Source organism: Antennarius striatus, chromosome 18 (genome assembly GCF_040054535.1).
Source record: "Antennarius striatus isolate MH-2024 chromosome 18, ASM4005453v1, whole genome shotgun sequence".
In the NCBI taxonomy this organism is placed as follows: Eukaryota; Metazoa; Chordata; class Actinopteri; order Lophiiformes; family Antennariidae; genus Antennarius; species Antennarius striatus.
In genome coordinates this window covers 15,183,678-15,207,639 of record NC_090793.1, presented here as the reverse complement: position 1 = coordinate 15,207,639, position 23,962 = coordinate 15,183,678, and the positions used below count along the sequence as shown (strand labels likewise).

The following is a 23,962-nucleotide window of genomic DNA, read 5'->3' as shown; positions in this document are numbered from 1 at the left end:
TTATACGCACTTAGAGCCTAATGACCACACACTCTGCAGGACCTGCTGCACCATGACAAGCTAATTAGCCAGTGAGACCAACAGCAAATTATAATGACACTGTGTTAGTGCTGCACTAATGTGCTAGCAATTCACACGGGTGTTTTCTCTGCCTCTCCTCTCCTCTCCTCTCCTCTATCTGTTTTGCCTTAACAATGGCATGTTCAAGACCAATTAAAAATAGAGACCACACTCAAGGCCTGTCTCTGCAACTCAGAAAAAGGCCAGGGCTTGGCTATTGTCTAAGCTATTCAGAGGAACAGATTTATTATTATACCAATGTAGGCCACCTTCACCTTCTATTACAATGATGGCTAAGTATGAAAAATGAATTAGTAAAAGATGAAGTGTTGCAGACTGCTGCATATGCTACATCCATTCATGTTGCTGCTTGGAAATGAAGGGCACACAGCTGACGGAAATGTATTACTTCTATTATTATAAGATATGTATACATTATTAACAGAGACACTGTGTCTGAATGACGGCTGTGGAAAACATTAACATATTTTCCTTTCAGGCGAATCATTGTTAATGACCTTAAATGAGTAACAATGGTTCACATTTGATTGTGGTCATTGTCAATATCTTGGACGTGTTTCAGTGCATTTTCAGTCAAGTATTCAATTTTGATTTTAGTTAAATTTAAATTGATGTACAGGTCTTGAGGTGAACTATAGTGTGGAGTGTTCAATTATAATATGTAAATGCTCAGCTGAACATAAAGGAATCCAAACTAGCCACATTAGCAGTCTAATGCTATCATGAACTATTCAGAGACAAACGTGGGCGTAATCCAGTGGATAGGATCCATCAGGCTGATTCTCTGACCTGTCATCTCACTTGGAATTGGATAGCAGTAGCCAGCTGGTAACAACTTGTCAGTCTATACGGGAAATCACTTTTCTTCAGCTGAGACCAGTCAAAATAATGGCAATCTCCGACCACATTTTGTTTCATTTTATTGCAATAAATGCACACGAGCATAATGATATCTTGAGAAAACACACAAAAATATTATCACAATCCATTGAAAGACTATCAAGGGAATAATCAGCCACAGCTATCATGCTTCATGAAACATGCAAACTCACTTTAGAGATAACAGCCTTTCAGGATAATAGCAATGTGAGATTACATCCTAACTTCCCTACTTCCTGCAGTGAGACTCGTTCCATTAGTCATTGGAGAGAGGAGGACAAGGTTGAAGGTCGATGGAGTAACCAGACACCTGAGACAAATGTCAGGTGAATCCCATTAACCTTTTTTCATTGAATTCATGCTTTTGTTGTTGGACTTTAAAAATCCATGTGAACACTAGTGACCAACCAGCACCAATCCTTAAAGACAAGCATGAAAACTGCAAACATATTGAGAAGATGCAGACCTCAAAAGAGGTACGATGTAGTAAAAAACACAAACAAACTCTCAGCTGGTTAAGAGACTAGATTTGAATTTTGTTTTCATGGTTCCTGTTCTTAAAATAATATAAAATATATAAATAATAATATAAAATAATATAACGTAAATGCAGTTTGGTATAAATTAGTTCATACAAATAGGCTTGTCTAGTCCTAATAATCAAAGTCTATAGTTTGAAAGTATTTAGATTAATTGTTAGTTTGAGTGATGGTTGGAGCAGAGGATATAATTTGCAATAATGACTATCGCTCATTATTTCTTCTCCATTCAGGTCCTGAACTCTTTGGAAATCATTATGTGGGGAAAATCTGAATGAAGGGGCGCTCTTCAAACCTAAACCCTCCAGGTCTCATTTGCTAATAAAATTCACAGAGGTCACCACCGCCGAAAAGAATGGCTACCGCTTCCGAAATGTCAATGAAGACAGGGCTATTCTCACTGTCTACCACCAATCAAAATGCTCTCACTGTGAGGGTTAGGCTGTTAATGTGAACAGCCATGGCCTCCACTCAATTTCTGAGAACTTTCTCTGTGTCCTTTGAAACATGAAAGGGGTCTGATAAGGTAACACCAAATGAATTTGGGCTCTCCATATGAAGGACCTGCCAGGTTTCTTTGATGGTGTCAAACAGATTCACCCGAAACCATCCATCATGTGCAACATGCTTCTGGCCAGTCATTTTATTCAGGTGCAACACATTTTTATTATGTTCCATGGCAGCATCCATTGTTACGGCATGCCAATCAATCCGCAAGCCTTAATGGCTCAATACGTCATATTAATATGTATAACACACTGCTGGACCTCTATTGTACTAAATGGGTCATATAATAGCCTATTTGTACAATAAAAACCCATTAATCAACAGAGTGTTCACATAATACCATGCTGCATCATTAGTCTTAATTGCACATACTATAAACAGTACACTAATGGGAAAAAATATAGTATGTACTAAACATGTTCACCAGCATGACGGTAGAGTTTTGTGTCGTAATTCTATTTATAGTAATGAGCACAAGCCTGTTTACTCAGACAACTGTACACATCTTAACCCCCAAATATGCTAAATCGAAAATCAGTCTGTCTTCCCTTGGAATTAATTCACGAATTGGTCAGACCTTGTAATTTGCTGTTCTGTTTCATCCTCTAATCATATAATGGGGTTTCTCCTTAACCCTATAACCTTGCCAACACTGTGCAAGGTGTGATTCTCACACAAAGTTGTGAATGGATCAAAAGCAATTAGCTTATTTTCACCAGATGGGTCCCCTTCCTTCTCAACAGCAAATCCCATCTTTTGCTGATGTGATTTAAATTCTGATTTAATTTCTAATGCCCTTCAGTCAGTGGGTGTTCTCTCCTCTCACGTTTTAAGTGTCTTTCCTTAACCTCTTCCATTTCATAGCACATGCAGCACTGCAAGCAACACTGGTTGTCCAGTGAAGGCAGATGGGCCCTGTCAATACATTATCTCCTGATTGAAAATGTCATACAGGTGAACTGTTTGCCTTTTAAAATTATCTGTGATATCCATAAGTAGAAGCCACAATCTAATAAATGCATCCTTTTTGATTCAGGACTGAGCTACCTTCACGTTAACACATCATGGAAAGAACAAGAAAGAACTAGAATGAGAAGAGATCACCTTTACCCTGTGCAGAACATCTTCCACGAATGCTTCACTATTGTCTGAGTGTCACTGTTGACAGAGTGCATGCAATCAAAATAAATAACCTGAGTAACAAAGACACACAAAAAACACTCTATTTCTTCATTACCATTTAGAACAGACATTAAGATTACAACAATATGTCATTTAGCTGGAGCTGTATTTGCTATTGTCCCTTGCATAATACACAACCTCTAATTAATCTCAGTTAGAGGGCCTTCTTTATCCGTCTCTTGTCATTATTTTCCAGAATGAGTCTCAGGGGAGAGCAAGGGAGCAGCATTCGACTCCTGGCAACATCTTCAACACCATCAGAAAGGACGCAGCCTTTGCACCAGCTGTGGCTCACTAAAAACAACTTCCTTTTCAGTGACATCTGGACAACCCCCCAGAACTGCACCTCAAACGTATTCACCAAGAAAGCTTCATCCATCCCATTGGGAGATGACTGCACCATGTTAGAGGAGTCATAACAACAGAAAGAAGACTGGAAATTACAGGAATCATTTCTTTTTCTTTCTAAAATGATGCAAAGTATTCATGAGTGGTAGTTTTCTCTTCAAATAATTTAAAGTCCATGCCAACTTCTAAGTCTGACAGAAGCTAGGCCAAATCCATTCTCCAAAGCTGAATGTGTGTTGTCTTGGCTGGGATGGTTTTATTATCGTTGTCCAGGACAGATGAGGCTTGTTGGTAATAACAGAACTGACAGAGACAGCTCTGCCGGGGGTTTCTCCAGTTGGCTCTGGAGAGAGAATCCATGGGGGATGCTGAAAACAGACAGCCATCAGGAATGGGCATAGCCCTTCCAAAGGAGCCAAAGCATGTAATCAGGGCTGTGTGGAGACACAAGCAAGACTAGTGTTCGTCCAGACATAGCAATTAGATAGGAAGTGGATTGTTGTAAACAACCAAGAGTTTCAGGAACTGATTGTCTCTATTTCTTTTTACCAGAAGGATTTTTTTTCTTCCAGTGATTTGTTTTGCTTTTCCATTTTGGTAGTATTTTATTTACATAGTTAGATGGAACCAGGCCAATTTGGTCCATGGTTGCAGAACGAGCATGATGATGAAAAAGCAGAGTGAAATTCTGCACAAGGCCTCTAACGACTTGTATTCTCCACAGTTATCACACTCATGGAACATCAACGCGAGATGTTTCCTAATGATTCTACAGGACTTGATACATGTACTTGCAAACAGATTGACAATTCCACCTCCTGTCCCTTATGGGATAGGGAGAAACTAGTTAACAATACTGGAGCTTTAACCTGGACAATGTCTCATGATTTCAAAAGACCATTTTTATATGCAAATTGAAATGTTTATTGTATTTTTTTTAATCTCCACTTTCAGTTCCTTTCAGTTCCAGTCCAAAGAATAGCCCTTTATATTACAGCATAGCTCTCAGAGCTCTGAGTTGAATAACTTCTTTTGCTGAAACTCATGTTGTTCTCTCTCAGTAGAGAGTGAATGGACAACTATATAGCAATTGACAGACAGAAGTGTGTGCTGATTGGCTCAACATAGGAACTAAAGCAGGACTGTCAACCTCCATTTAACAAAAATATTAAATGTTGAAAAAATGAAGAAACCAATTGCAAGGGAATTTGATAGAAAACGAAGTATTTTTTTCTGACATTCTTGGCCCATTTATAAGATAATATAAGATAACATGTATTTATTTCAGCATCTTCCTTTCTCCCAAAAAAGTCTTTGGTCTTTTTATACTTTGTGTCACAGTTGAAAGGTCACAAGACAATCTACGACAGCTGATCATGTTTATGTATGAAAGAATGAGAATTAGAGAACATGTGACAGTACACTGTGGAGTAATTATGCCATTTTTAATGAATAAGAATTTTGTTAGAATTATAATATTACAATGAAATTGGATAAAGTTGAGTATTTAAAGTTAAGTACGTGACTTTGGTAAAAAGGTTCCAAAGTCTTATGTCCTAAATACATAGGCATAAAATCATGTAATGTAGAATCATCCACAACTCCAAGGGGATACTATGAGTGAAGCTTACCTGCAAGCAAGCTGTTTGAACTTCCAGAAGGAATTGATTTGCTCAGCAATGACAAAAGACAATTTATATTAAACTAAATCATACACTAACACCAACATGAAGATCTATTTAGGCAGAAACTGTCCACAATCTCTTGAAAAGCATCTGAGGTAGTGATGAATTCTGTTCAGAGCAATCTGTCTTGTGAGTATCTGTGAGAATGATAGGGTCATTTTGTGGAGATTCACAAGTACAGGTTAAGAGTGAAACAGCAGTCAGAGTGGGATAGCTATTCCACCAGTGAGGCCTTCACATAAATGCATTTCTACCCTTCAACCTCCTCTCCAGTATCCATAAAACTATTGGAGGCATCAAGAACACGACATTTTACATTGCTTTCAGCACAGTCAAAAGGGAGAAATTACAATTTTGCTTCGCAGGTTGAGTGCTCACATTGAGAAATATAAAAAAGAGCTGCAACCTGTTAATTCCACACAATTCATGACACATGGGTAGAAAACAACACTGCCTGAAGAATACTCCAAGTAGGAAGCAGAATCACAGATGCCTATTAAAGAGACCTGGAATTTTAATCATGATAAATTTAGACCATGTACTAGATGTAATTTGTAGGTCAAGGCTTTTCCAGATTTCACTATAACCTTTGCTCAGCCTCCGTGTGTCCCAACATTAATCAGTTGTGATATAAAAAGTCAATATTTCCACCTCCATGGAAAGCAATTTCTCTGGGGTGATTCAACACACACCTTCCTGATGTACACCCAAGCAGGTCTGGGCACTGGCTGCATAAAATTAGTGAGGGCCTGCTAATTAATTCCCCCTCTATCAATGGGGGGGCCGTGATGCAGCCTTTGTGAGATTAGGCATCAGATCAGGAAGGAAAACAATATCTATTAGTTTGCAGTGCTACCTTTGTTATAAAATGAAAAAAAGTAATTTCATTTGTCTAATTCCTCAGGTGGCATTTGCTCTGTTGTGGAAATATCTCTGCATTTGAAATCGAATGAAAAGCAATCAATGGAACATTAAAGAGACAAATTATGTATGACAGACAGAAAAATGCTGGGAAAGCATTTTAATGAATTTTAATGTGTGGCTTACAAAGTACACCTTAATTAAAATGGATCTGGGTATATTCATATCAAATGTCACTTTTGTTTCAGTTCATTCAACTGTCTTGGTGATGCTTTGTAGCAGACGTTTATGTCGTAGGGAGCTGAATTTACAGATCAAATTGGTAAACATGTAAGTAAGAATGGCAGTAAACTGTTTATCTCTGTCAAGGCTGAACTATACAACATATTTTTCTATTTTGTATCATAGAAATAAGTCCAGTAGGATACTGTACATGTTTTTGTTTTTTTTGTCACAAAATAAAAAGTCAATTTATCACTTTGTTTTCACATTTAACTGTAAAAAAAAACGTATGTTACGTGTTATGTGAATGAAAAATTCCATGTGTCTGTCTTGTCTTTTCTGGATTATTATCAGGATCTGTATCATACTATGAAAACACATAGAGAGACATAAACTCCACAAGTTTCTGTCAGTCTGTATTAAAATGTACAGATTATTCTCAGAGAAATTTGTGAAGACCTTACAATCTACCACTGCAAAGGAAAGTTATGTTAATGTACAATGAACCTTGAAATCTGGACCTGCAAGAAAGTATTACGTTTTCTCGTGTCTTTGTTAATTTTTTATTTATTTTTTTGGCAGAGCCTGATGAACTGTTCTCATGATTAAATAGTAGTACATAAATTTTCTAGATAAATTCAACATGTGAAGAAATTAATCAATAAAAACTAATATTGCAGTTTAGTTTCATACTGGGAATATATTCCATGAGTGAGGTCAATTGATATACATGTACAACCAAAAATAATCCAGTTAATCACAATTCTTACAATCACACTTATTTGCACACTTTAAACATCAGTAATACTTTGTTTGTGTCGGTTCTCATTCATCGTGACTCAACCAGCAGCTACTAAAAGAAGGTTGTGGATTGCCTACGGAAGCTACAGGAGGAGGAAACAAAAAAACGCTTGTAATATCATCACCTGTACCCTGGAGATGCTGTTCTATGCATATATGGCTTCACCAAAAGTCATAACGACGGAGCGCGCCTCAAACCTACCATTAGCATTAACTCTGCCGTCTACAACATTGGCGAACTTGTAGCCACCATCTTGGCCCCATTGGTTGGGAAGAATCCCCTCTATGTAAAGAACTCCATGGACTTTGTTTAAAAGGTGACAGGACTGAGATTGGATACAGATGAAATCATGGTGTCCTATGATGTCACCTCCCTATTCACATGTGTTCCAACAATGGAGAAGGTGGAAACTGCAAGACAAGACAACACCCTCAGTGACAGTACACACCTTAACCCAGACCAGATTTGCTGACCTTTGGACCTCTGCCTGAACACCACATAGTTTCAGTACAGAGGCACCTTTTATAGGCAGAAACAAGCCTTTGGCTTGCCGGTGTCTCCTATTGTGACCAATCTGTACACTGAAGAAGTGGAACACAGGGCCCTGATCTCGTTCAACGGAGCCATACCAAGCCATTGCTTCCCTTAAGTTCCCTTAACGACATATAAGCTAAGATCAGAAACCATGAGGTGCAAACTTTCACACAACACAACACGGTGGACAGCAACATCAAGTTCAGCAGAGAAGATGTGACGGAGAACAGTTTGCCTTTTTTGGATTGTGAGATCCGCATAGAAGACAGAAGTCTAAAGTGCTAGGGTATACAGGAAACCAACACAACCAATTTATGATCAGGCCCTATAAAGACTCCCCAAAAGAACAGCCCTGCAGATTGACTCATGCAAAGTGGCTCATGCTAATGACCACTATTAGGATAAAATGGCTTAGTGACGTCTGTTAAATTCACATTTCAATGACCCCCATTGACACTCTCTGGCACTCACTGAGGTAAAGAGCTGAGGCAACACCAACCACCACCAGAAGTGAAGAAGCCTCTTGGATGAGAGTTGAAATATCGTCAAGGAACTTTCTTTAACTCCAGTGGATTGATTTAAACAACTTTGGATCAGTACTTGTATTTTTGGAAAAATACTAAATAAGCTCATTAGCTTAGTTTGGGGTATTTCTTATTCAGAAGTATAATTGTCCAAGTAAAGCCTTCGACAATGCTTGATTTAAAGTCAGTGTGATAGTAAGTGTATTCTTCAGAGGACAAGGACTAAATGGATTTGGTAGTGCTTGAAACTATGTCTGTCATATACAGCTGTAGTTAGCATGGCTAGTTCATCCTTGAGATGGGTTGCTCCCTCAGTCATCACTGTTATCTGCATTCATACTGCCTAGTTCAAATCCAAGCTGGAGTTACAGGAAGACATCAGGGTCTAAGTTGGTTATTCGATTGATTTTTGTTAGTGTTTACATCCTTAAATTGAAAAAAAATGGCTATTTATTTCCAAGAATGTCCATCATTATTGTAACCACAGATGGATCGTGTCCTTACCAAAAGGAGCTGCATTCTTAGAGTGAACTCTAGAAATTATTGCACCTGTGTATTCTCTATGAGGCAATGATTTAATAGTTTCTTCACAAGCTAGTTTATTGTCCTTACCTGAGGGCATCCATGGATCTGATGAAGGCTTCTCTCTGGTATTAGCCTGCTCCCAGTCAAGGTCGTCATCTCTGCCTTGACTATAACCACATGCTGCCAGCGGTTTCTCAAAGCTACAATCGCCTGTAACAAAAGGAAGAAATTGATATGGTCATAGCATTTTTCTATTAAATTGCTTCTCAAATGAATGAATGTATAAATTAAATTCCCCTCCTTCTTCCCGTGCATATTTATAATGCAATATGCCAGACAATGAGATGCATTTAAGTGAGACAGAGTGAAGGATTACTGTAGTGGGCGAGGCACAACATACATTACCATCATTAGTGACACGGCAGTCCAATTTTACATTGACAAGTATGAAGTGTCCAAACTCCATCATCGTTACGCATTATGTTCCAAAACTGCACCACCGTCAGAGATAAATTGATTTATTTTCCTTGCCAGCCACATAACTTTGCTGTTCATGCACCCTTTCCCCACAGAGGCACTCTAATCCTTCTTACAAGGTACTTGCAAAATGACAGCAGGCACCTATTAGAGCCAGGCTTCAACCAGGGTTGGCATGTGAACGATTAATAAACATGGCCCTTTATTCCTCAAGAAGCAGACCTCCCACAAAAAACAAATAATGTTTTGTATTCACTCATATATTTGCAAATGCACAGTCAGAACAATGCACTGGAAAGCCATTGCTAGGGATAGAAGACGTGAATTGTAAAGGGGGCTCTTTAATTAATGAAGAATGTATGTATGTGTAAAATCGTATATCATATTTTTCTATTTTATGGAATGAAAATAAGTCCAAGAAGATAAATGTTTTTATCCGTTACAAAATAAAAAGTCAGTCTAACAATTTGCATGTAACTACAGAAACTTGTTAGATATGTGAATGTAAAAATGCATTGTATCAATGCTGTCTTTTCTGGATTATTACCAGGATTTGTATCTATATTTTCAAATATCCAGAGTTAGAAAAAGGTGTCAAAGAGGAATTCCCAGGGATAGAATATGTGAAGTGTAATGGTTGCTTTTACACAGTGGGAGGTTGTTTGCAGAAAACTGATAATGAAAATTATATTGTGCTCTCTCAGATACATGATTACATTGGTTGTCTGTTGACAACAAATGTGGAGTGTATTGAATTGCCTCTTGCCAAAAATTAATTCAAATGTCTAATCTGAAAATATTTGCTTGCACATTGCTAATGTTTCTAAACAAATTTTATTGCCTCTGGGAATGTCCTATGAGCCAGAGCCAACACTAGGCCAAAACCAAGATCTCATCTTTTACAAGCTCCCTCTGACATTCTGCAGCATAAAGGCTACAAGCTGAGGTTTTTGTTTTCCCATTTATCTCTCTGCTGACATTTACAGTGCATGTGAAAATGAATGGTAAAATGAGGAGAACACAGTATAATTAATATCCACATGGATACAGCAGCTGCTAATGATATATTTGCTGCTTTGTTTGTTTTTTGAGGGGGTGGACATAGAAAAATGGAGTGATTGCATCACAGGTAAAAGGTTGAGGAATTGTAAAGAACTTCTTCAGAAGTGGAATCACTACAATATCTCTATCACATCACCAAAGCAACTTGCCAGCATTGGAAGATACCTGCAATTCCACTCTTCTGTTTGTTGATTTTCTGCTTTGTGTTGAAAATCAGATGGAAGCAAAAGTGACAATAATTAAAGATATGGTTTGTGAGAGATGAATAAAAAGAAGAAAAGAAGAGAAAAAGACCATCATGTTGTCACAAACATGACAGGATCAATAAGAGGTTGCAGGCTCCTGCCAGTTTCCTAGATAACTATATTTTGGTCTCCATAGCATTTTCAGAATCCTCTCACCCATAGCCAGCTAAGATAAGATCCAGCAGACCTGTGACCCACAAGGTGGATAAGTAAGTGTAGGCTAGATGATTGCGATCATCCACAAGAATATGGATGGATGGATAAATAAGATTAGTAGTGAACTATTAAGGCCACAATTATTTGTCTTTCAGTGAGCACCAATTTGTGATAAAACAGAACCCAGTTCTAAAGTTATGCCACTGTCCTTTCATCAGTTTCACTGTTAATATTGTTATAACTCCTTTTGAGAGATTCACAATTAAGCTCTATTTCCATGTTCCAAGTTACAGACAACTGCAGAATTTTAGGTATACACTTGTTATAATGATATAGGCCACATGTGCGATGTAGTCTAAAAAGTTCTGAATTTACCTCATAAAATGTTTCCCTTAAAAACTTGTTGCTCATCAGGAATATTAAAAAAAAAAGTCAACTATTGCATCATTATTAATAAGGCTCTTAAAAAACGGATTTGTCTTCTCCACCACTCATGGAAACACTTTTTTGAGGTGGAAGTATTCTGGAGAACCTGGAGAGAACCCATACAGAAAAAAGGGAGAACATACAAACTCCACACAGAAAGGACTCGAACCCAAAACCTTCTTGCTGTTAGGCGACAACGCTACCCAGGGTGTAACCATACTGCCTGCGGCCAAGAACACTTCTCGTAAAGGAACATTTTGAAAAACCTTCTTGAATCAAAAGTGAGAGGTTGACACGTACTTCTGTGCATCGCAGTGCAGGTTTGTTGGAGTTGTTCTCTGAACAAAAGCATGAGGCCAGTGCTCAAATAAATATAAATGTCTGCGATGCCAATATGTCGCTTGGAGAACATTAACATGAGTATGGCTGCAGTGAGATGGGACTGGCTCTATTAAATCAATATTTTGACTCAATAGTTCCAAGATCCTTTTCCAAGCCCACCTCCCTCTCACAGCATGGTGGTGCTCAAACAAACTCAAAGAGCAGACTTTTATTGGTGTTTTGATATTCAAGTCGATGGCATTGGCGCAGAGTGAAATGTGTTCTTGGTCATTGGGTGTATGGAAGTAGCAGGGGAATTTCAGCAAATATAGGACAGAAGCAGATCTATACTTGATTATAAATGTTAAAAAAAAAATCTCAGGTTTGAGCGAGATGGTTAAGTGTATTTAAAGCAGCATTTAGTGTTTCGTTTATGCTCTGTCTTTGCTCAGATAATTTGAGTTTAGCCTGTATTTTGACATTCAGAAACTCAGACTCACCTTTTTGTCATTCAGACCACTTGCATCATTTGAACAAAGCATCATTCCCTAGTCTTTGTGTGAATTTTAATATTTTTTTGAGTAGAATATGAGTGGACAGTATAAAGGTGTAACAGAATAGGATAAAACAGAACAGAATAAAACTAAGGTACCTCTAAAGAAGTCAAGACTTTAAGGTGTTTAACCATCCACACTGCTTCTCCACTGATATAGAGAGGAGGGGTGGAGGTGTGATTACAACGGAAATCTACAATCATCTCCTTGGTACTCTGGACTTTGAAGACCAGCTTGTTTTCCTTGCACCACCAATTTTGGTTCCGTACCTCCAGCCGGTGCGCTGACTACTCTCCGTGTGTGATAAGTCCAACCACTGCTGTGCCATCTGCAAGTATCACCACAAAGTTGCTGTCGTGGCAAGTTTTGCAGTCATGTCAATGTAAACAGCAGTGGACCGAGCTCATTCCCATGGGAAAAGCCAGTGTTCAAAGTGATGGAGGATGAACTATTATTGATTCTCACACTGTGTGGTCTACAAGTGAGGAAATCCACAACTCAGTAACGGAGGGATGAGTTGGTTCCTGCCTGGTAACCATTTTCTGCGGGATGATGGTGTTACAGTTATATTTTCGTTCGACATTCAAGTGAAAATCCGAGTTACAAGCTGTGTTTTGGGACACACCCACTAGCTGGCGAATGGACATCAGAGACTGCATCTCATTCTTTATCATGCGTTGTCCATGGAGCAAAGGCATAGCTGCTCATGTGATCTTGTGACTTTTGCATTTCTTTTTAAATTTTCATTTTTTACGTAACATATGTAATTAATTATGCACAGGAAGAGTATGCATGTCTATTGGTTGATAAAAAATGTTTGGCTTTTTTTTTTATAATTTAGAGGACTTTGGGACTTTTTTGCAAGGTTGGAACAGATTAAAATAGTTTGGTCATTTTAAATGGGGAAAATTTGTTTGAGTTACAAATGTACAGAGATGTTTGTGACGGTGCTGCGGAGGACTTTTGCAATCAGTATGATTGTGAATTTTTTGAGGCATGATGGGACTCTGGTCTAAAACTGGGAGATGTTGACTCAGACTCTGACAGTTGGTGTGTACATTCCTTCAGGACCATACCTGGAATTCCATCAGAGCCTGAGGTTTTCTGAGAGTTCACACTGCAGTGTCCTCCTCACCTAAGCAATTGATAAAATGATGACTGGGGTTTCATCCATAGTCAGTGATACATCTGATGACTACCATAAGAGTTTAACAATGTGCAACTTGCTGCTTAAACCATATTAATGTTTTAGCCACCTGCACTTTGAAGAAATCTGTCTATTTCGTTTATTGATTGTTTAAAATGGTCTATACAGTAACAAGTAAAAGACGTCTCTTTAGGCAGAGGAAATACGTAAGCAATCCTTAACATGTAATGATTACAAATGAAACTGCATTGTATATTCTCTTGGTACGTTCTCTATTGATTCTCAATGGATCTGAAGACAGTGGGTGGAACGAACCCATACCCGATGCCTTTTCATTGACACCCCTGGAGTAACTTCTACTGCTTTAGCTGAACTATTATGACCATTCCAATGGGATAACAGGGTGTGAACAAGCAATAAATCCATTAGCATTGCTTTGATTGTTACACAGGGCTCTTAATATCCAACTCAAGTATTGGGTAATTCCTCCATAATGCTTTCACCTTGTTACTGATCTGCTGCAGAACTGTACTGTAGTGAAGTACGCATTACTTGGGAGTTGTTCCACACAAATGGTGTGTTATCATAAGCCCACCTGAATGTCTGACTTCAGCATTGCGAGCCCCATAACTCAAAGGCAAATTGTATCGCCAATTGCATACACCACCAATACAAGCAGCTGCTTCTGAGTCAACAAATTACATGTATGCATGAATATGAAAGCATCAATCAAAAGTATCATAACAGTTTTTCTCTCTGTAGGAGGTTCATATCACTGCCAGCGTGTGGCACAAACCCCATATAATCAGCCTTGACCACTGCTGGAATAGATATCCCAACGAGGGGCTGCCAACTCTCTGAAGGAGATTTAACTTTCAATAAAAACATCAATGAGGTGTGGGTAGCCTGGGACTACAGATGAATGTGCTCCACCCTGTCAGCATTCCACTTTCAAGAGATGTAGGCATGTTGAAGGTAAAAAGGTGGCCCTAGATATGTCATGAAACAATTTATTCCAAAGAGAGAACACACAATGCTCTTTATATTCTCACGCAGAGTGCATTTCAAAGAAATCTATCCATCTTTTCCTGGACTGAGCCAGAGGCCAGAATCAATACCTCAACCCTCAATGCTGGAGCCAATTTCTCCTAAAGATTTTCAAGTCAGGCTTAAAAGGTCTTTTGTTATTGCACCTGTAACAAAAGTAAACTTAGGGCATTAAAAGCTGTAAGTGTGTGTGTGTGTGTGTGTGTGTGTGTGTGTGTGTGTGTGTGTGTGTGTGTGTGTGTGTGTGTGTGTGTGTGTGTGTGTGTGTGTGTGTGTGTGTGTGTGTGTGTGTGTGTGTACACGCATTCTGAATTACTGGCATTCAGAACACGCGCCTGCGTTCTGAATGTTAGTAATTGAATGTGGGAATGAATATGATCAGAACACAGCAACTTGTTCTGTACTCAAACATCTGGAAAAATGAAATTAATTATGTTGTTTCAAAACTCTAAACACAAAACTCAAACCTGTGTTCGGACTCACCAACAAAAAAAAATTGGCTGCACTCATAGATATTTTCACTAGTATAATGGTAATTCTAATTCTAATTCATTTTACTCTGTTGGTCTGACAGCTTCACTAATTTGGGTGTCTATATTATTCAGATTAAAAAGATGGTCATATTGATTTGATCTGTTTAAGACAAATTTGTTTCATGTTCTTTTTGCTTTTATTATTTGGATTCCTACTGGGGGCTGAATGAGAACATTGACACCTGGAACACATCTGTGCCATTGGAGAAGCAGCCAGCTGGCTTAGCAAAAAGCCCAGAATGCCGGTACCTCTACTCACCACCTCATGTTAATGTTGTATTTGTTAAAATAACATTTTATTCATTCAATATTTTTATTTTTATGTAATTCATTTCAAAATATGTGTGCAAATGCAGTAAGTCCTGCAGGATAAAAAAAATAAAATTGTGAGTCCTGTCAACGCAATTAGGTTGTCCAGCAAGCTTCCAAGAAGTCACTCAATTTCTCATCAAGAAATTCAGTAGGTGCATTTCCAAAATTGTGAATTGTTCTGCAGACATAATGCAGAGAAAGAAGATGTGCAAAACACAAACATGAACTTGAGACAAAAAGGAACAGAACATCTTTGGCACTTAGAGATCATATCATATATGATATGATTTCATGAGATAATGATGATAATTTAATTGTTTCAGGAGAAAAACTCAAACCTGCCTTTCCCCAACCATCTCTTGCAGCTCTTCTAAGGGTAAACCTATCCACTGCCAAGCCAGTTGAGACATATAATCTCTCCAGTATGTCCTGGGTCTACCTCGGAATTCTAGTGAGACATAGCAGTTTAACTCCCCTAAGGAGGAGCCCAGAGGCATCCTGACCAAATGTCTTAACCACTTCACCTTATTTCTCTTGGTGTGGAGAAGCAGCGGTTCCACACAGAGCCCCTGCAGAATGACTGATCTGGAAAGGTGAACCCAGCCACCATATGGGCAAAGCAAATTTCGGGGCTTCACCTCATTTAGCTTCCTTTTCACCACAGTAGTCCGGTACAGCAGCCGCATCTCTGTAGATGCTGCACCCATCTATCAGTTTCCTGCTATCCTCTTTCCTCATTCCCATAAAAGACCACAAGATACTCAAACTCCTCCACTCAGGGCCAACAAAACTCATCCCTGACCGGGAGAGGGCAAACCACACTTTAACAACTGAGGATCATATCATTAGCCTTGAAGGTACTGATTCTCAAAAAGCAGCTTTGATGGAGTCCAACTCCCACCGGGAATAAGTCTGATTTATTCCTGGCAATGTAAACCAAACTCTCAATCCCCTAATAGTTTACAAGTAGTCCTCAAGATACAAACATCAACTTGAACATTCAGAGATATGAATAACCTGCGCTGACATATCCGACTACTGCTGTTCCCCTTTCTGCTTCACCCTCACCAACAGCTCCAATCCGTACATGTATGTTCAACACTCATCTCCCCTCTTGTTGTTGAACGTGTCTCTGTGAGCATCTCAGCATTTCAAGCTTTTTACCCCGTTGGATATTTTACCATTTATTCATAGCTGATAAAGCATAAGGCTAGTGAAGATAGTGGTAGTGGTGGCAATGTCTGATGACTACTCTGTCTCTGACCAACTAATTCCTCCCTCCTCCTCCTCTTTCTGAACTCTAAAGGTAAGCTACATTATGGTACTACAGAACTGTACAGTGGATCATCAACATCAACAGTTTACTCTGGCTGTTGTTAGATGCCCTTAAAAAACTGGCCGAGAGTTTCTTGAAGTGTTTTCTTCTTATGGTGCGTAAACTAATCTGAATTCAAAGCAATTGTGTGAAACAAGAGTGAAGCTTAAGGGTAGATATTGGAACTATAAGTACATATATTAATGAGATTATGTGTTTTTATCCAAATTTATTGTACATTAACATGATATTGTGATAACCTGTGTTAATGCAGACTGTCATTGTGATGTCGCCTTGAGCCTTAGACTGCGCTTGTTTTGGGCTGTGGGGAAGTTTGTGAGACTTGGGAAAAGGGAACGAGAGCTAGTGAGTTAGTTATGATTTGTGTCTCTGTTCGGAGTTCCTGTGTAAAGAGATGAATGAAGCCAGATAAAACCTGTGTCTTGTACTTGTGGCGGACAGACGTAAAACCAAGTCAAATAACGTGAGCTTGAATTTTATTTATCCATGTTTTTTTTTAAAACCAACTTATAATTGAGAACGACTTAACTTGAAATGACCTGTACCTGTATTTTATTTTATTATTTGTTATTTTAATGTCCTTTAATTGTTTCTGATCAGTCTTATAGAATAGTACTTTCGTATTTCGTATTTCGTTGAAGTACTTCACATGGTGATTAGATCGAAATTTAATAAATAACAACTTACAGACTATTCATCTTACAAGAAACCTATCAGAACCAATTGTGTTGTTAGGTTGAAGACTACCTCGCCTTTCTGGAAAGTGAGTGATGACTAAGATTAGCATAGTTATGTAACGTAAAACATAAGGAGTTGCTGTGAAGCCGAGCCTCTGTCATGACCTTATTAGGTGTCCTTTTGTTCCCTGATCCTATCTGTTTCCCTCTTCAGCACGTATACAAGACACACCTGTGACCCACTGACTTCAGCTGGCTACTCTTCCTCCTTGCCAGAAGATTCCTTTTTCTTCCCACCCACAGCTTGTATTCTGAATTTTCCTCCTGTTGCTAGTATTGAATTCTCAAGTTGTTTTGTGTTTTGTTTATTATACCAGCTCAAGTTTAACTCCTGATTTCTTGTTGACACTCTTGTGAGTATTGCCCTTTGGAGTGGGTTCTATGTTTATTTGTTACTTTGCCCTGCGTGGTGGTTTTCTGTTGTTTCTTTGTGTATCAGTTCCTGAAAGGTGATTATCAGTTGTATTTTTGTAATTAAATTTATATTCAGTTCTTCTTTGCATCTGGGTCCTGGATTTTTGTCTACACACCCTAACAGCCTCTGTCTAATCAGCACCTTAGATTAGTTGTTTATGGACATTCTGAACTTTTAATGGAATAGAAAGCAAATGCCTTTGCAGCACAAATGCTAGTTGCTGTAAAGATGAAGTAAAAAATGTAATGACTTCTACATTTTCAAAACATGCCTTTGTATGGGCATGTGTTCTCATCAGTGAGGTCACCATCAGTGATGTCATACACAGTATTTACAGTTGTCTCAAATACAGTTAACTTTAATTCGGATATTGTTTCACGCTTTAATTGACAGTACCTTACCTTCGTCTGAAGATTCTCCACATTTACTTAATTGCAGGGTGGAAGATGTGAACTGGAGAACCACAGATAATAACAGAACAGCACGCTACTTAATTACCGGTACTAGTAATTTTCTAATAAACAATTATTAAGAATTAGATATACCATTTGACAAATGAAACAAATAGCAAATGACCAGTCTATTGTATACTATATGACACCAGAGAGAACATCCTCCTATAAGAAACTTACTCCTTTTCCAGCACAACCACTTCCTCAGTCTCAGTGGCTGATATCATTGCTGGAAGACCTCCTTAGCCTCTCTGCCAATTCTGCAGCTACAGCCTTGCAAGACTACTCTGTCTGGCTATGAAATTGTAGGTCTGCTCTTTGCCCCAATCTGCTTCAATATCTGCACATGTTTTAACAAACATCTTGTCTGCTGCCGTTCCCGCGGACTGAAACCAAAAAGCAATCGTGGGTAATTTAAAACCAATGTCGACAATCTCCCTCCACCACCACCAGTTTAGAGCTCCAGAATCCTGCAGCTAAGCCCCTTAGGGGCTGATAGGCCTTTTCACTGGAGCCCTATTTCGCTTATCTTTTGGCAGCTCCTGCCAAGTCCTATCTCCGTCCTGAATTGCATGTATATATACTATCTATTTGGGGACTCTGAAGTGTGGAATGAGATTTAGACAATCAATCTCAATATCATTATCAATCACATCTTGCTCTTCGTCACATTGATTGGAGGGGAAATAAAGAGGTTCCAATGGAGATTTCCACTGATAATCTGCCTGGCTCAGCTCAGACAGGCACTTGTACGCATTTGGCAAAACAAAACCGACAAATCACATCCACTGTGACTGAACAGGGCACAAAGAACACTGCCTTTGTCATAAAGACAATAACATGTGTCTGATGATAAATGAAGCTATTCATTTTTTATTTAATCTACTGTAGAGAAATTCATCATTCAGAAACACTTTGGCACTGGATATAGCTCACAATCATCTCATTAAAAACAACCTCTTTGCCTTCTTAAGGCTTGGTTTTCGACTATATATCAACTTGATTAATGTGCTGTACATCAGGGGTACAACATAGTTTCTGATCAAATCCACCCGTGTGCATGAGTAGATGTACATATAAGATGACAGGCAGCCTTCTCCTTATATATGTTAGGTTTTGACAGATGATTTTCAAGCTATGAACGCCAGAACAGGGCTAGACGTTCTTTTCCACTGCGCCTGTCAAGAACTTCCGTTAAATTACTTCAAATCCATCTCCTCCCTGTACAACCTTTCAAGCACCAATTAAGATGAATATGGAATGTAACTCAGAGACAAGAAGGATTCTTATTGTCATTTTTCTTAAAGCAATAAAAACGAAGACTTCAGATCAGGCTGCACAGAAGTGTCCCATGGAGAAAGCACAAAAAAAAATATGCAAATATTTCTTTGAGCGGATGCCCATTTAAAATCACAGCTTGTCAGAACCTACCAGGGAGGATGAGGTCAAATAATATAGTTCATTTACACTAAAAAGCAGGAGAACTTCCAAATATTGAAGATCAGATTTAATCGATCTCTGAAGACAAACACCTGCTGTGCTGAGGCACATTCTGAATACAACTTGAGAGCAGAAAGCCTAGTTAACAATGGCTTTCCACCTATTGTTCCCAGCATCCTATCCACAGAGCTCTGTCTGTCGCAGTGCCTCTGCCCTCCAGAGAAAATGAAAATAAGGCTGTTTCCTATTCAGCTTAATGCCTGTTGACACAGAGAATAGCATAGCAAAAAAGGCGTGTCTGACTTTCCCGTATCCCTGTGTTCAAGATGCCCCAAGAAATGATATGGTAACTGAGCATAAAACACTCCATTAAAGTTGCTGCTTATTTGTTTCAACAGTTAAAATAGCACCCCAGGGATGATGTAATTCGACCAGTGATTTGAAGAAAACCTGAGTAAAATGCTACGACTGTTGTTGCAAAACAACCTCAATAAGAAAACAAAAGAAGGTTCCCATTTTGTTTGTATGTCGTACTAGAAATGTGTGCTACAGAACCAACTGCTGAAGATGGTAGAATGAAGCGGAATTAGCACTTTACATTGATTCTAAACACAGTCGCAGCTCGATACTCTTACAATGGAAATCAAAAATTCCTCCTGCATGGTTTCGTATTTGACCGAGGTCTGATGAGCCACTGGAGTGTCAATCAATGAATCAATTCAAGAAAGAAGCAGACTTCCTGATTTTCAGCAGGAATAGATTCACACCTGGACAGAGCCCTCTGGATGTAAGGAGGGAGAAAGAGTTGAGCATGACCACAATGCTAAACAACACCTTCAGCTCCCTCTAATAGAAAAAAAGCAGCAATCCCATTCCACAGAAGATGACCCTTCAGACCAAAACCTTTGAATCCTCCAAAAACCTGCTAAGTCAACAAAGCTTTGAATTCTGTGTGAAGAGTGTAACAAAGACGGGATGAAATGCTTATGTCAGAATTAGTACTCCCCTTTTTTCTCCAAGTTTCTCAGCGTCTAATTTGTCAAACATTCAAGCTAGAATGCCAGAAATCAGCCAAAAGAGAGCACTCCTCCAGAGAAGAGAAAGATTATGTTTGATCATGGAATAAAGAAGAACGTTAACATGCAGTGTTTTTTTTTTCTTTTTTCAGAATTGAAACAATTGCTTCCTTTGTGTGTGAAGGGTGGAATAATTCAAGGTTGAATCAATTCCTCTTGAGAAGGAAAATCTAGGCCACAAGGAAAGGTTGGCACATTAAGGCAGAATTATCTCCTTAATGAAATATCGCTGCTTTGCTTTTGTCCTGACACATCATCAATGGCACGTGGAGTCCTTTCCAAGCTTTGATAGTCTGAGGAACAGTCATAGCTCAGTCGGAAGGTGAATCCCAGCCCAGGTAAAAGGTTACTGTGTGGATCTTAGTATCGATTTGACAGGTATAGCTGAGATTTCAATCCCAGTGGAAGCTTTTTCAAAGTGTTGTCTTGGGGTCTTCACCTGCACACTTCAAACACATTCAGACCCTTTGTTTCTGTGCTGAAGCCCCATAAATCAGCTACCTAAAAGAAAAGGCCTGTGGCCATTCTTAATTCTCTACGGTCAGGGGGGAGTGAACGTGGAAGGCATGTGTCCCTGTTTCAATTTTACTGCATGCACTGAGCTCTTGTTGTGCTTGGCAACAGGAAAGTCTGCAGACTGGCCAATAAAGACCTTAAAACAAGGAAAACTAGGTAGGAATCTAGTCTTCCTTTGTTTAACTAAGTGTCAGCACTTGCAGATGTAGCATTATAAGACGATAACAATGTGCTATTGTAATGTGTTTATGTCATTCAAATGTCTTTCCCCCCTTTGGCCTGAAGCAATTCCAAACACTGACATAAAAATGTTCCAATGTACGCCTGATCGTATCATTGGATAAGCAAAACCTATTTTGCCAGGGTTTAAGTATTTTGTGGTACATTTGTTTTCTTTCAAGTTTTGTGACAGCAATTGTTTGTCCCCCACACGATGATAAATATCGTGTTTCAGAAGTCCTATTTTGTCCATGTAACTGTTGTTTCAGATTGAACTATTTTCTTACTTGACTCGGACCATCGTCCACATGAGGAGAGATCTGAGCAGCTACATGCTTGTCTTTTTAATGAGTTTGGGATTTTTTAGCTTTGGTTTGCAAAAAGGCTGGAATCACAAGAAAACAGTTTAAAAATAAAATGCCTGACATTTACAGTTTCACCTAACATGATAACATAATTTCCCTAAACCATGTTCAATATCGGGCATTGCATAGCAATTATTAGCTTCAAGAAATTTCTCAGTTGTGCTAATAAGCATTGTGGGGGTTTTTTTGTTGTTGTTGTCTTTTTTCTTTACTTTTTAATACTCATAAGTTTAATTGTTGTTGTTTGTTTGCTTAGTTGCTAGCAGATGGATATAACACACCTTTGCATGATGCAAGTTACTGAAGAGGGAAGACTTTTTCCCTCCTCTGGGTGAAATGTGATTGAAATCTGGCTCTGTGTGCTAGATCACAGAAATCTGACTCAGGAGGTTGTTACAACAGCTTTCACTTAACACTTATTCAAAATTTCCAGTTAATGGTACGTGTGGATTAAGAAAATTGCATGCTAGTTCAAACTGATTTTAAACTAACTGACATCTGTTTTAATATTATATGAAATAATGTAGAGCTAACCCACTTTGGGAACAATAATACATGTACAGATTATCTTGATGCAGTGACTGACAGAACACAATGAGACACGCAAGAATCTCCAGCTAGTTTGCTATTAGTTCAGTCCAACGATATGAATATATCAAGGAAACAAAAGAATTCCCAGATTCCATTAATATTATTAATTATTAAATCCAATTATCGTATGACGTCTTGTGACCTATATTTTGATTTAAGTGTCCTATTAAATCCTAACACACCACAGAGAGTAAAGCCACCATTACAGTTTTAGTTGGCAGTACAGCTCCCACAGGATGTCACCTCATAAGTCTTTGGTCCTCCCATTGTTGGTATCTCCCGTTGCACAAGAATATCACGATCCAGTCACTGCATCATCCAGGTCAATGATCACAGGCACAAGTCTGAACACACCAACTTTGGAAGCACAACGCCTCCGTAATCTCTTATTACAATTTTTATTGAAAGTGTCATAGTGCAAGCACATTCTCGTAGGCCAGAAGAACAGAATTAAAAATGGAGAAGCCAAATTTAGTCATGAGTAAAGTGAAAACTGAAGCAAAATAATCAAATTGGTGTAGTATAAAAACAAAGATCCCAAAAGATGGCAGCAATAAAATTAATTGAAGCAATCATCAATAGAGATGTTCTCAAACATTTTCTCTGCATAATAATTTGTGTTATGCCAGAAGATCAGTCAGTATATCAATTAATCCATTAACAGAAAAGCTTTCACGTTATAAAAGTCTGATCCTAGATTAATTGCAGAAATTATTTTTTCTTGGAGTGAGGATTCAATACTCCTCTTTTAGCTTTTGAACTGCTGGGTTCGGGGGGGGAAGGCCAGATATTCATAGAAGAAAAAAATCAGTAATTAACTGAGAAAACATTAGCAGAGAATTTGAAAAAAAAAAACCCAACTACAAATCAAACTGTAGCTTCATTTAGACCTGAATGTAACCATATCAATATACTCTACTTAGAAGATTATGAATGCTTCCAAATTATTACACATATTACAAATAAACTAAAATCGCTATTTCATTGTTTTTTATCATGAATATGTGATTTAAAAAACCCTTGCCATGGCATTTAAAATCAGCAAAACTGTCTTCCACATTTCTTAATTATGGCCAATTGAAAGACTTGCAGGTCAGAGTGGTTAATCTGAGGTATAAAAAGCCTGAAAAGAAATATACTGCACGTCCAACCTAAAATAATCTAATGACATAAAAGTGTAAATTTTCTGAGGAAATTGAAAGAGATGGATTGGCAGTGTAAGGCTGATTTTAAAAGTAACAGTCAAGAGCCAAAAAGTCTTAAAAATAGACATCATATGTGTTTTTTGTTTCTGTGCTTGGCCAGTGTTCCTGTATGTTGAATAATCTGACATTTATCAAAAGTTATCTTCAGTATATCAGGAAAACAACTTCAACAACTTCAGTAAGTCTGCAAGTGATGAAAGCAGCATGTGCTTTCTAAGTGCAAGTCAATAGACCTGTCTGCGACATTTTTATTCATTCTATTTAATGTGGTGAACAGAGTTCCTGGTCGGCATGCTATGAACACTCCAGCTCTGTGAATAAAAACACAGGAGGACTCAGTATCCATAATTACACACTACTATTTATGTTGCATAGACTTTAAAAAAATCTCTGCAGTCAAAGTAATTTTAGTCACCATTCACTAGATACTGTCTCAGTTTGGAATGAAGAATTAGTTTTCAGTAACTGAATCATGTAAACAGTAAACAATTGTGAACGCTGTCATATAAGTTACAAGAGTTTGAGGAGGGTCATTTCTAAAACTATTGACATCTGTCAATCTGATTCCTTAGGTGTCTCTAAAAAGTGATGCCATCTGGATGACTACAAGGTCGAACTCAAAATACTTTCATATCTGAGGA

At 38.4% G+C, this 23,962-nt stretch overlaps 1 protein-coding gene across 1 annotated transcript in view; it reads right to left on the bottom strand.

The window, feature by feature from the left end:
- LOC137612718 (receptor-type tyrosine-protein phosphatase mu-like) overlaps nucleotides 1-23,962 on the bottom strand; it is a 154,177-nt gene that overhangs the window by 108,311 nt on the left and 21,904 nt on the right. Inside the window, exon 2 of the mRNA XM_068341389.1 lies at nucleotides 8,777-8,899. Within this exon, the coding sequence (XP_068197490.1) occupies nucleotides 8,777-8,899 (123 nt within the window). The remainder of the gene's footprint in view (nucleotides 1-8,776; nucleotides 8,900-23,962) is intronic.